The 15,357-nt window shown below is 35.8% G+C and overlaps 1 protein-coding gene across 1 annotated transcript; it reads right to left on the reverse strand.

The window, feature by feature from the left end:
* Positions 1-1,150: 1,150 nt before the first annotated feature.
* LOC127861651 (RING finger and CHY zinc finger domain-containing protein 1-like) lies at positions 1,151-11,948 on the reverse strand. Its single transcript, XM_052400339.1, has 7 exons — positions 11,837-11,948; positions 7,782-7,900; positions 7,012-7,090; positions 5,846-5,949; positions 4,828-4,857; positions 3,666-3,810; positions 1,151-1,819 (listed from the first exon to the last, which is right to left on the reverse strand). The coding sequence occupies exons 1-7, from the start codon at positions 11,909-11,911 to the stop codon at positions 1,682-1,684; spliced, it is 690 nt and encodes a 229-aa protein (XP_052256299.1). The 5' UTR covers positions 11,912-11,948; the 3' UTR covers positions 1,151-1,681.
* Positions 11,949-15,357: the final 3,409 nt, after the last annotated feature.

The following is a 15,357-nucleotide window of genomic DNA, read 5'->3' on the forward strand; positions in this document are numbered from 1 at the left end:
CACGAGGCAAGGTGGACGCAGTTCCCGTTACTCTACATCAACGGGCTTATCAGTACCTTAGAGAAATCTGGGGCTGGTATCTGTGTGTACGATATTCGGGTCAGCTCACCTACAGTCGCCGACGACATGCTGTTGCTGTCATACTCTGTTCATGGATTAGATGCAATGCTTGAAATCTGTAGCAACTATTCAAAACAGTGGCAGTACCAATATAACTCGAGCAAATGTGCAGTCGTTGTTTTTAATGAACGCTTGAAGGGAGAGACAAACCGAATTTTCAAACTCGGTACTCACACAATCAAAGAGGCATCTTCCTACGTTCACATCGGTTTGAAGTGCAACCCGTTTCTACGTGCTACAGGAATGGCTGATGACGCGTGCAACAAGCTTTGAGGGACATATCTGAGTATCGTTAATAGTGGAATATCTCCCCTTGCACTCAGTCCATCAACATCTATAAAAGTTTATAACTCTGTTGTGATACCTAACGCATTATATGGCTGTGAACTGTGGACTTCAATAAGTGCAGAGGACATAATTAAGCTAGAACGCTCTCATAGGTTTTGCCTAAAACACATACAGGGTCTGCCACGAAACACGGCAACTAACTTTACTTTATGTGCTATCCATACCGTGCCTATGGAGACAATAGTCGATTACAGAAAGCTGGTTTTTCTAGGACAACTCTGTAACCTGCCGATTACATACATGGCCAAACATTTGTTTAACAGCAGACTCTTGTATTATGAAAACTTTGACAAACAACACCATGGTTTTATTCCTGACATACGTGCGATATTATGCAAGTACGAACTACACAACATCCTGGATCAATACATTGCAGAAGGCCTGTTCCCGGTAAAAAGTGTGTGGAAAACCATGCTCCGCCGACACGTTACACAAAAAAGGAATGTAAATCTGTTTCAAGAGTGTTCAGAGAAGTACCCCTTTCTTGGCTCAACAAATACGGTCTGACGGAGTGTGTGGTTTATGGACTATCGCCAGAAATAATCCTGAACTCTCCTCTCTATGTAGTAAGACAATGCGAGTAATTGTGCGACTTACTATGCCCGCGTATATAAATACATGTGCACTTTGTAATGGAGTGAATCAACGCCAGGGACTCCGTGATCCAGTAACGCAACAGTAGCTTGTGCGAAAAGCATGAACATTCAAACAGAGCCCCATTTCACCGACAATTTTGTTATGGTAATTTCCAATAGCATATATATTTTATTTTTTTATAAATTTTATAAATAAAATATGCAAAAAGTATTAAAAAATCAGTTATAATTACGGATCGTCACCTTTTAGGGGCCTTGAAATATAAGACCATGTAAAGGTTTGAACACTACAATGTCAAACACATTGATTAGACTGGGTTCATGAATCTCCGTCACCATTCCATGAAACTTCCACACCCTCTTCAGTTGACCTGTTATATCTTCTTCTACCCAACACTTCATCTTGCCCAATCTCTATCACTGATGACCTTGAGCTGACCCCTGCCTGACTGTCATTAGCACTTATAACATGATGATGTTGAGACAGCCCCTGCTTAGGAATCAACCAACGACCTCAGCAACTCCAATTCCTGCCTTCCCTGATCCTAGACCCCATCTGAGCCTTGACCATGAGCCCCATCTGACCCTTGACCTTGTGCTTCTTCTGACCACTGTTCCTAGACTACATCTGACATCTGACGCTGTATCTGTGGTGTGACATTGTTAGTCTCGTATCGTTCACCTGAGCGACATGTGTTGTAGGAGCCACATTTCGGGCATTTCAATCCTATCACGTGAAACAGAACCTTATTCTTCTGAAAATACAATATTACTTCTTTTAAGCTTGAAGATTTTTCAGAAAATAACATTTACTGCAATGCTATTTTTTGCCAAGGTTTTATTTTGGCTAGAACTATATTGCCTTTCAACCACACCAGCACAAAATAGTAACATTTTGGCAATACAAATGTCACATTTAACTATACGGTAGAATTAACTAATTAAAACAACCTTATTGAATTTAAAAGCGAACAGTATACATTGATAATGAGGCTGGGAGGTTAAGAAGTCATCTTTAAATTACCTTTCAGAAATGCTCAACATTTGATAATTTGCGAGTAACACGTACATATGCATAGAAATAAGCCTTGGCAACAGAAGGATTGGACGTGATGGAAAATGTGTTCGATATTTAGGGGGAACTAAATCTAGCCAGTTAATTGGTACATGTATTATATTTCCCATTTACTAACTGTTTTTTTATATTTCCAAAAGTACATATATAACTACAAATTGCCATGTCAAATTCGCCGTGTCGTAATGGATATGGTGTCTGCCTATCGATCAGGAGGTCATGGGTTCGATCCCCACTCGGGAAGAGTTCTCTAGATCTTTCCAAAGACATCAAGTACTGGTAATAGGCCCAGGAAACCAACTCGAGAGCTTGAGGCTTCTGATGCAATTGAGCTAAAACAAGGGATGTTTGTAAAACATGCATGCCCCCCATATGGGCTGTCAGTTGTAGTGGAGGCTATTTTGTGAATGTGTTTTTTGTCACTGTAACCTTGACCTTTGACCTAGTGACCTGAAAATCAATAGGGGTCATCTGCCTTTCATGATCAATGTACCTATGAAGTTTCATGATCCTAGGCCTAAGCGTTTTTGAGTTATCATCCGGAAACCATCTGGTGGACGGACCGACCGACCGACATGTGCAAAACAATATACCCCCTCTTCTTCGAAGGGGGGGCATAATAAATAGGTTTAAATTAAACTAAATTGACATATCAGATGTGTGTTTAAAAATTGCTTCACTAGAAAATATAGATTTACTTATAAAGGGGTCAGGAATGACAGGTACTAATGCTACTTCTATTAAAAATATTCAGTAACATAATTCATTTAAAATTTGAAGCAAATATACCACACCTGATCAAGATTTATTGATTTCAAGAATAACTCTACTTACCCGGTATATCTAGAGCACCACTATTTATATCAAGAACACTAATATTATATCTAGAGCATCACTATTTGAATTACGAGCACCACTATTTATATCAAAAGCACCCACATTTCTATCAAGAGAACCACAATTTATATGAAGAGAACCCCTATTTACATTATGATCAACACAATTTTGTATCCAAAACAGGACCATTTCTATGAAGAAAACCAATATGTTAATCAAGTGCACCACTATTTACATCAAGAGCACTATTATTTATATCAAGAGCACCACTATTCACATCAAGAACAACACCATTTACATAAAGAGCACCACTTTTTATATCAAGAATGCCAGCATTAATATCAAGTGAACCACCTTTTATATCAAGAGCAGCACTTTTTATATCAATAACACCACCATTTATATCAAGAACACCAACATTTATATCACTTGCACCACCATTTATATAATGAGCACTACTATACATATCAAGAACACCACCATTTCAATAAAGAGCATCATAATTAATATCAAGAACAACACTTTATAACAATTTATAGCAGCAAACCACCATTTAAATCAAATATCAAGATCATGACTACTTGTATCAAGGAAACCACTACGAATATGAAGATCACAAAAATACATATATAGAGCAACACTATGTACATATAAATAAAAAATTCACCTTCTATATAAAGAGATCTCACCTGATGACAGTCCCTGCAGAGTATTGCCACATGGTAGTCCTTGTACTCATCAGGCATGGGGGTATTGGCCACCTCCTGGTCCAGTATCTTCCACGCCTGCTTCATGTCAAACAGGCTCTCAGCACATGTGGGGCAGTAATAGTTGCTGAAGTGAATGACAGATCTTGGATATTTACAGATCAGCATGACTTGCTGCAAAAAAATAATACAATTTTCATTTCAGACATTATGTTTTAAGACGTAAAAACTTGGAATTCGTTTTTGAATCCTATACATACTAATTTTTTTTAAATTTAAATAGAGGTAAGAAGTATAGAGAAAATGTTATCATAATAAGTCGTTTTGACATGTTTTGTTTGTAAATTAAACACAGCAAAGTATTTACAGCATCACTTAAATACTTAGAGTGTATTTTATACTACTTAATCCCAATAAATAATTTGATTGTTTGCAACAAACTTTTGCTCTTGTGTTTTCTTACTGTGTATTAGAGTTTTTCAACCAGACATTGTTGAGTCTTCATGCAAAGTCACATGTCCACACTCATAATAGCAAATTTTTTGACACCGCTCTTTTTTGCAAGTCTATCCCCTTTTATTGTGTTAATGACAGAGACAAACCTATGAATTGAATAGCCCATTATAAAGCCATTTAACATTCACCTTGTTAATATAAATAAGCCTCGTTCTGTAAAAATGGAGTTAAATAAATATGCGTAAAGGCTAATGACTAATCAATTATATCCCACACTTATTTTTTCACAAACATAAACTGCTCTTTCCGCTTTTATGATATTTATCATATAAAGAAATAGTCCCTTCTTAGCAAAAATCCAGTTTAGGCGGAAAGTGTTGTCCTGCAGACTGACCAGGTTAATCTGGGATGACACTTTACAAACACGGAAAGTGTTGTCCTGCGGACTGACCAGGTTAATCTGGGATGACACTTTACAAACACGGAAAGTCTTGTCCTGCGGACTGACCAGGTTAATCTGGGATGACACTTTACAAACACGGAAAGTGTTGTCCTGTGGACTGACCAGGTTAATCTGGGATGACACTTTACAAAAATGCACTGAACCCTGTTTTCCCAGAGTAAGGCACAATTGGTTTGATACATTATGCTTGTCTGCTAAATACCTCTTGTTGTCATAGTTACTGACCCAGTCTGTGCACATTGCTCCATACAAGTACTTAAAAACAATAATTACTCAATTTACATGATGGTGAAAAGTATAATTATATCTACCAATCAAATCTGAACATATCCGGATACATTTTGTTCGGCTTGAAAATCAAGTATGATCTTAATATGATATGACAAAGGTTAAATGTGAAATAATTGATTTATGACACAGAAAGGAAAAAAATCAGTGTAATGAAAAAGATATAATAATTTTTGGTATTTGCAAACATTTTTATATGAAGTAAAAGTAACTTAATGTTTTGATACATTACAAGAATTTTGAACAAGGGCCTTGTTAAAGGGACTTATATCCCACACTACTTTGTCTCTGACATGACTTATAAGTTATATACCACACTTCTTTGTCACAAACATGACTTACATCCAACACTACTTTCTCTCAGACATGGCTTACATCCCACACTACTCTGTCATAGACATTACTAATATCCCACACTAGTTTGTCATAAACATAACTTATATCCCACACTACTCTGTCACAGACATAACTTATATTCCACACTACTTTGTCACAAACATGACTTATATCCCACACTACTTTGTCTCGGACATGACTTATATCCCTCACTACTTGTTCATAGACATGACTTATATCCAACACTTCTTTGTCACAACAGATGACTTATATCCCACACTACTTGGTTACGTATATTACTTATATCCACTCTTACTACCCACAGAATGAGCAATTCCAACAGCTAAGTTCAAGGGCACTTACTTCCGTTTTCGGGAATAAAAGGATCACAGGCATAACAGTAAGAGACAGTAAACATTTAACACACATCAGCTTTTGCTTATAATACTATATTCACAGTTTTGAATTGAGCTTTCATTCCAAACAGAAAGGGCTATTATAGATGTGACTATTCTCGATTAATTTTGCTACTTATTCTTGTCAGCCTAAGTCGACTCAGTATTCAAGTAACGGGATACTTAATATCCCAACTGAAGGCTCATGTTCAAGTACTGCCTACCTGTGTATCAAGTGACCACAAGGTGGGATGTGGGCATTACTTCTGGATGTGTGCAGGTCTTCTAGACACACTGCACAATTACGGCGGGAGATCTCCTCAATGCACTGTGATAAACAAAAGAAATACAAAAACTGGGCTTTTTCTTTTTAAGCAGAAGCCATCTCTTCCAATACCATTATTGTCTTTAAATTGTTGCAATTTGTCACCCAAACTGGGATTTATGCATATTGTATAAAAAAAAATGGGCTTTACAATTATTGTTGGAAAACTGGGTTAATGCCTACTGTGAAAAATCTGAGTTCATTGCGTATTGTAGGAAACTGGGTTTAAATCACTTGGTGGGAAAACTTGGATACATGCACAGTATGAGAAAACTGGGCTAAAAGCAAAGTGTGGACAAACTGGGCTAAATGAAAATTGTGAGAAAACTTGGCTACCAGTAAATGCATATTGCGGGAAAACTTCGCTTCAATTTTTGTAGTGGGCAAACTGTGCTAAAGGCACATTTTGGGAAAACTGGGTTTAATGCTAATAATGGAAAATGGACTTAATGCAGGAAAACTGGTCTTCATGCAGATTCTGTGAAAACTGGGCTTCATGCAGATTGCGGGGAAACTTGGCTAATTGCTCATTATTGAAAAACAAGGCTAAATGTTAATAGTGGGTAAACTGGGCTAAATGGTTATTGTGGGAAAACTTAGCTTAATGTAAATTCAGGAAAAACTGGGATTCTACTTACTGTTGGAAAACTAGGTTAAAGTCAAATTATTAAAAACGTGGGCTAAATGCAAATTAATATGAAGAGACATGTTTCCCATTTATGTCCAATCCTTATCAAGAGTGCTGCATTTGAGTTTTACATTAGCTTATGTTATGAAGTTATCAATAATTTCATTTCTAATCACAACTGAACATGTACATATATTATTTTGTTTATATTTTAATCGCAAATGCATACAGAATAAATTGAATGTTTATGGGATTTTCTAGAGAGAACCCAATGAATTATTGTATATTGTTAGTTTAAAAAACATTTTACAAAACAATGTGGATCTTACCTATTGACACCATAGACAATCTAGTTCGATTAAAATATTTTCCCCATAAAGATATTGTTTACCCCGGTAATAATATCATGTATACTATGTACAAATTAAGAGTGATACCCTGTGTTTCCCTTTTAGATGGTTTGACAAGCATGTGCAACACTTTTCACAGTGGAAGAAATTGGACCGTCCTCCAATCCTGGAAATATTTCAGATTCACGGATCAAATATGGACATAAAAAATATACAAAACAAACTCAAACACACCTGTTGAAAGAGTCATTAATTTCCATGGCAGTTATTCTCAACCTAAAATATTCGATTGGGTTTACACAGGTGAAGTTTAATCCATACTAAATTTCAAGTAAGATTATCAATCACTAAAGCATGCAAGTAAGATTTTCATATACAATATCAATATGAAAATTAATAAACAACTTATATTCTCAGACTTAAAGGGAAAAAAACACATTTGAAAATACGAATTTGATCATGTCTAGAAAAATGCCAAAATCAAATAATTATAAACTTAACTTCTAAGCTCTTAACAAAACTCTGCATTGAATCAACTTCTGCTGACATAAGTATCTGACCAAGGGACTACAACAGTAATTTTAAAGACCGTCAGGCCCAACACAATAAGCAGGTTTGTTTTATATAACCGGGCTACACACAAAAAAGGACCTGTAACTATATGAGTCGCGTTTTGAGAAAACTGGGCATAATGCATGTGCGCAAAAATCCAATTTAGGTGGAAAGTGTCGTCCCTGATTAGCCTGTGCAGACTGCACAGGCTTATCTGGGATGACACTTTACGCACAAGCATTAAACCCAGTTTTCTGAGAACGCAACTCATAACATGATATTTAGTTAGTTAAAACATGTTTTACCTGCACAGTCCACATTCGTCACAGTGGAATTGACCCTTGTCCTCATCATCGTACAGCCGACACTTCTCACAGAAATATTTCCCAAAAACCACATTGCAGCTCTCACAGATATTTCGCACCTAATTAGTAGAAGTGAATTTACGTGAATCATTATCAAGAGGTTATTACAAATCTCTGTTTCTTACCTTAACCAGAAAACTTGCTTTTCGCTAGTTGAGCCATATCATGTGCTTACAGTGACTGCATATCATTCCATATACGGTCATTTTCTGGTTATATCTAGCCAGTCAAATCATCTTTTAAGTATTAATTTAACTTAAACAAGAGGGTCATTATGCCCAAGGTTACTCACCTCAGACATGTAGAAACTCCATCTGTTTTATGCAGATGTCATGTGTAAAAACTGTGGCTTTTATCTAGGTGTTTTACTCTGTATGCCACAGACTTGATATGGTATGAGAGAGTATTGAAGTTATTGTTATATACATATTTTTATTACAGAGGGCCTTAATTGCCCGCCCTTAAGTGTGGCCCTTAAGTGCTCACTTAAGTTCACTGATGTAAATTGTTTTAGATTTTACCTAATATCAGGCACGAACTTAAAAGAGAACAATTGGATAGACTTAAATGAACAAGACACGTGTCCATGGGCATGAATGCCCCAATATTTCACATTTCATGTCTCATAACTCCGCTTATTTCAAACGCCAGCTTTTTGAGGAAAATGTGGCTTTTGACCTTAAAATGTGACCTTGACCTTTCAGGTATTGAGACACGAGATACATGCAACATAAAGTCTCCTCATGTTAGTCATTTGTGGCAAATTGTTTTAAAATTGAATTGTTTAATAAAAAAGTGATAGTCTGGACAAGCTGTTTTAAAGCCAAGTTTGACCTTTGCCCTCTAAGTTTGACCATCACCATTGAGACATGTTTCACACTCAAAATGATAAGTCCTAATGGTTTTCATAAGTGTAACATTATCTGAAAATAGCATGATAAATGAGAAATTAAAAAAGTCTGAAAAGCTTTTAAATGCTTTAGTATGATCTTTGCAAAGTGACCTTGACCTTTGAGGTTATGAGACACCTGTAAAACATGACAGATCTTATTGTGATGAATTGCATTTGTAACAAATTACTAGTATTTTAAAATCCATCTATGTATTTTAAAGTGATCTCTAAAGAGTGACCTTAACCTTTGTTAAAGGGAAACACGTTTTAAACTCAACTTGTTGCCTCATAATGGATTGCATTTGTGTCTACTTATTTCAAACCCCACCAATACATTCAAAGTTGTGACGGAGACATAATTTTAAGCTGTTTTACGGCCCAATTTTACTTTTGACCTTTACATGTGGCCTTGACCTTTGAGGTAGGGAGAGGTTTTTCCTTCATATAATCAAAATAAACATTCTGACCAAATTTAATCAAAATTGACTCATAATTGTGGCTTCTAGGGACATAACAAGTTTTTTAAACAAAGATTTGAACTGGTGACCTAATTATTAGATGCACTAGACCCATATTCATAATTAAGTCTAAATTAAAAAACAAAACAAAAACAAAACTGACCAAGTTTCATGAAAACTGAGTAACAATTGGGGCTCTAGAGAGGTAACAAGTTTTTTTATGATTTGACCTGGGATGTAGTTTTGGGAAGCATGTAGATCAGATTCGCTTTCGGCCTTGATATTGTCCAATTTAGTAAACATTGTGACTAAGTTCCTTTATAATTGGATATAATAAAGTGGCCTCTAGACTCTAGAGAGATAAAAAGTAATTTCGCTGAATAGATATCTCCTGCCAAAAGGCTTCTGGACACAAAAGTGTTATATTTGACACTCAAAATAGCTTTTTTTTTTGAAGATACAACGGGCTATAACTCCGTTATTAACAGATTGTGTACAATGCCATTTGGTGTGCATCATCCCCTTATCCATATATATATACTATATATACTAATACTAAGTTTCAATGAAATCCGTCAAAGCACTTCCGAGATATAGCTCCGGACGGACGGACAACGCCAAAACAATATCCCTCTGTCGATTGCGGGGGATAACAAGCTAAAAGTTGATAATGCACACCACACACCAGAGACATTGTTTGAACGTGGACAGACGTCAAACAAATGGCGATCACAAAAGCTTAATTTCAGCACTTTTAGTTCAGATGGGTAAAAATAAAATAACCACTAGGGTGGTGCCAATTTTGATCCAAGGGCATTGGTTTGAAAAATCTAAGTAGAATACCAGCATGTGATGTCGCACAAAAAGTATTAAATAACTAGCCATTGCAGTTTCAGACAGCAAGATTTTTTAAGTTTTCTGCCATACAAGTCTACAAAAATCTTGTCACCCCTGGGCGTGTCAAGTTTTGACCACAGGGGCATAATTTAAACCAGTTTGGTTGAAGACCACCATACCATGTGACATGCCAAATACCAAACTTCTCCCATGTGTGGTTAACTAGATTATTGTATATTGTACTATATCATTATAAAGATAACAAGTAACCCCCAGGGCATGGCCAGTTTGACAACATGGGCATGATTTGAACAAACATACCCGGTAGGTGATTACCTCTACACGATGTTACACACCAAATCTTAATGCCTTCACCTTTATGGTTTTAAACAAGGATATTTTTTAAGTTATCTTTTAAAAAATCTATTTAGCTATGGAGATTCATATGCAAAACACAGGATCAGTTTAATAATTTTATAACAGGGTCACCAATGATCATTCGTGGAGTTGCAATGTTTCATAACAAGAGCACCGCATAACGGGTGCCAGGCTCGGCTGCGAAAGCTTGTCAGAATTTTTTTTTTTTAGAGGTCACAGTGACCTTGACCTTTGACCTAGTGACCCAACAAGAGATGTATTCATCAGAAACACAATGCCCCCTACTGCGCCACTTTTAAAAATTGTCTATAACAAATCTCTATTTTTAGAAGCAAATAATTAGAAGCCACTACCGTAACTGTAGATTCACCACTAAAAATGTGCAGCTCCATGAGATACACATGCATGCCAAATATACATGTATAAAGTGGCAATGTTCGATATTGAATATTTATCTCCCTTTAAAGCTTATTACTTCCCTGAAATGTGTATTTTTTGTCGTAGACCTTGAAGGATAACCTTGACGTTGACCTTTTACCACAATGTGTTTGTCAGAAACACAATGCCGCCTACTGCGCCGCTTTGATTTATTTAACAAAAATATATACGTGGGCAGGTCAGATAACTATGTCCATTTAAAGCTTATTACTTCCCTTGACTTTGTTTTTTCGACCCTAGACCTTCAAGAATGATGTTCACCTTAAAATTTTACCACTCGAAATGTGCAGCTCCATGAGATACACATGCATGCCAAGTATCAAGTTCCTATCTTCAATATTTAAAAAGTTATGGCCAATGTTAAGGTTTTAGCACGACGCCTACGTCAGACGGCGGACGACAAGCTGGCTATGACAATAGCTCGGGTTCTCCGAAAACAGCCTCGCTAAAAATCTGTGACGGGGTTAGAAAAAAAACTTCACATGCACACCTCATACACCTGCTCACTAAAGGACAACCGCAATCATGTTATCCTAAAGGATCCCCATGAGCACTTTGTGAGCTTAAAAGCATTATTTTTACTTACATTTTGCACCAGATCACACATGCTACACTTGATGAGTTCCACTGCCTTGCGATCAATCACATAAGTCTCATCATGAGTCTCATTTTCGTCATGGCACACACGGCATTTGTAAAATTTCTTACAGCATGGTGCCTACAACAGATCTTTATTTAGCTTTTTTCTCAAACTGGGTGTGTTTTCAATATATGTCTCTATACATTTTACTACAGTGAGCTACATGTAATTAAATCAAGGATTTTGTCAAAATATTGCTGATTTTAATGCAGTTGTTGTGTCCAAGAATACACATTTAACTATAGATGTTCATATAAAATATGTGGGTTTTACAATCTTTTCACATCAAATATTTAGATGTATGCATTAAGAGGGACGATACTACGGAAACACATACTACTCTAAGACTCACAAGATATTCTCCCAGGTCAGCTCTCGTAAGTATGTTACGACTCGTAAACCAGTTGCGATTATCGTAACTTGCCATTTTGCGTTTCAATAAACTTTCGCAACTTACGATATCGTAGAATTCTCTCGTAAGTCTACGAGACGTAAGTAGCTAACTATAGACCAGTAAGTGTCCTACCAATGCCCTCTAAAATTTTTGAGAAAGTAATTGCTAATCAACTTAACTCTCATTTTGATAAAATTTTTAATAATTTTTTATGTGCATTTAGAAAGGGACATGGCTGTCAAACCACCCTATTAGAACTCCTGGAGGATTGGAGGCAGGCTCTCGATAAAGACCATTACGCCGCAGCAATTATCATGGACCTGTCCAAGGCCTTCGATTGCCTGCCGCACGATATATTACTGTCAAAGCTGTCAGCGTATGGTATGTCAGAGCCTGCGTCCAGACTCCTCCAGTCTTACCTTTTTAACAGAAAGCAGCAAATCAAAATAGGAGATACAGTTAGTTCATGGGCCAGTATAACAAAAGGAGTACCCCAAGGGTCTATCCTGGGGCCCTTACTGTTCAATGTCTTTATTAATGATATTTTCTATTTTATAAACAAATCTACCCTTTACAATTATGCAAATGATAATACTCTTTCATTTTACACAACAAACTTTTATGAACTTATAAGTGTTTTACAACATGAAAGTAACATTCTTATTGATTGGTTTCACTTTAACAAGATGCAAGCTAACCCTGACAAATTTCAATCTTTTGCAATAGGCAAATTAACTTCTTGTAAAAAACCGTCATTTAAGATAGGTGATGCTACTATAACTTGTGAAAAAGTTGTTAAACTACTTGGTATTGACATAGACTATAAACTAAATTTTGATACTCATATACAAGGATTATGTAAGAAGGCAGCCACTCAAATTAACATCTTAAAAAGAGTTGGTAGAAATTTAAGTGTAAAAAGCAAGCTTTTAATTTTCCATACCTTTGTATTATCAAATTTTAATTTTTGCCCAATGACCTGGCATTTCTGTTCAGAAACTAATATTAAAAAGATGGAAAAAATTCAAGAAAGGGCAATTCGTTTTATATACAACGACTATAGCACTCAATATATCGATCTTTTACAAAAGGTAGACCTTCCGTCCTTGCAAATAAGACGTATAAGATCAATGGCTATTGAAACATTTAAAATCATAAATGAAATTTCTCCACCTTTGTTAAATGATTTAATTGTTAAGAGACAGTCAACCATAAATTTTAGATATACCAATATTTTACAGATACCACAGGTACGCACAACAACATATGGTAAAAATTCTTTTAGATATGCTGCCCCCTCGCTGTGGAACTCCCTACCAGAAGATTTTAGAAAATGTACAAATTTTTCGCAATTTAAAACTTTAATTGGGACATGGAATGGAAAAATCTGTAGGTGCAAATGCTGTAGACTGAATGGGATTTCCACAGCAAGGGAGCATCACATCACTTAGTTTCAAGTACACTTTCTGCTATAATGTTATATAATGTCAGTTTTGCTTAGCTTTGTGTGCTTTGGTTGCTTAGCATGCTCTATATGCTTTATTTTTACTTAAATGTTATATGCTGTTAGTGTTTTTCTTAGCTTTGTATGCTTTGTGTGCTTTGCATGCTATATATGCTTTGTAGGCCCTATATGCTTTATATGCTTTGTGTGATCTGTATGCTTTGTACTCTTTGTGTGCTTTGCATGTTTTTTGTGTGCTTTATATACTTTATATGCATTGTTTGCATGTATACTTTGTGTGCTTTGCATGTGTTTCTTGCTCTATATACTCTATATGCCTTGTTTGCTAGGTGTATTTTTGTGTGCTGTGTATGCCTAGTATATTTTGTATGCCTGGCATGCTTTATGTGCTTTATTTGCGTTGAATTGCTATGTATGCTATGTATACTTTATGTGCCCTACGCTTTGTATACTCAGGTTGCTTTGTACGCTCTGTACGCTTTGTATGCTCTGCATGCTATGTATGCTCTTTATGCTTGATATGTTTTTTATGCTCTGCATGCCGTGTCTTAGTTGATATTTTATTCTTTCTCTTAAAAAATTATCTGACTTTTAATGTAAACAAATCTAAATTTTTTAGTACCATATCTGATGTTGTAATATCATGCTATATATTTATGTGTATATCTGCCTTTTAATTGTAGAACAAATTGTTTCCAGTCTTTCAGCTTTTATACACTTGTTATTTATTATTCATCATGTTTTATAGTCGGTTGTACAAGCTGTCTGAGCTTATGTTTGTTGTTTAACCCTTGCCGACTCAAAATAAATCTTATCTTATCTTATCTTATAGCAGTCGTAGTTACGTCGAAACCAAAATGGACGCCGCGTATGATGTGCATATAGACGCAGAATAAGTAGATTGGTTACCTTCCCCTATCTATCGTTACTCTCTATAGACGAGTTAACGCGTGACGTCACACGCACCTGCCAAGTTTAGACTCCGCCCACTGGTTGGCAAAAAGGGGTGGAATTCATATAAGCGCATATAGAGAAGATTGACATAATCATCGTTTTTATTGATAATCATGAACTGTATCAAATATAATTTTACTATTTATGTCTGAATAAAACATAGGCATGCGTGAAAATTCATTTTTGGAACGATTATATTGTTGTTATTATTTGTTTTTACTAAAAACGAGCTCTGGAGTGGAACGTACACTATCTTCGAGCTCGGTATGTGGTTACCACAAAAATCTCTACTAACCGCATTTTCACGTCCATTTTAGATACAAAATTTCAGAAATGGAAATTCTTTTAGAATAGATTAAATTTAATGAAAGAACACAAATAAGGATGGAAACAAACAACAAATAGATCGCTTTTTGTTCGCAACATATAGTAACTGATTTTAATCTTAATATATCTGTACAAACTTACCTTGTTACACAACAAATAAATTCATAAATCTAATTGTTTTATTTAATTGTGCACACCAATTTTGACACTTGTTTCAGCATTTCTAACCTGGTGTTTAATTGCACCGTTGTTCGTCACAAGCATATTATCTCGTTATGATCGGAACTGCCCAGACAATTACACAGAAAACATGCCGGTGTCATAAACATAGGGACCTATACTTTAATTGGGTCTCTGCATAGACCACATGAGGCAGACTTTATGATACCTCCATGTCATCTCTTGGCATATTGAGCAGTCATATTGAGCAAGCCAAATATTAAAGCCAAAATACGTAACATTTGCTTTAATAAATAATTTAACATATTAAAATAGAAGATATTTGTCCGAAACGGATTAACAGGAACATGTGTATTTATATGTTAGCCAGTTTAATCATTATAATACAGTGCTTTATAACTTTAAAATATTGTTCAATATTACTGCTACACAATTGATGTATTTACCGCGGGTACCGGCAAATGTAAACTCGTCAATCTAGTGTAAAGATCATACACTTCTTGCATTGCACGTAACACCATCATGAAACCAAGCAATCACAATGGATAAACAA

The sequence above is a fragment of the Dreissena polymorpha genome, chromosome 16, assembly GCF_020536995.1.
Source record: "Dreissena polymorpha isolate Duluth1 chromosome 16, UMN_Dpol_1.0, whole genome shotgun sequence".
Lineage (NCBI taxonomy): Eukaryota > Metazoa > Mollusca > Bivalvia > Myida > Dreissenidae > Dreissena > Dreissena polymorpha.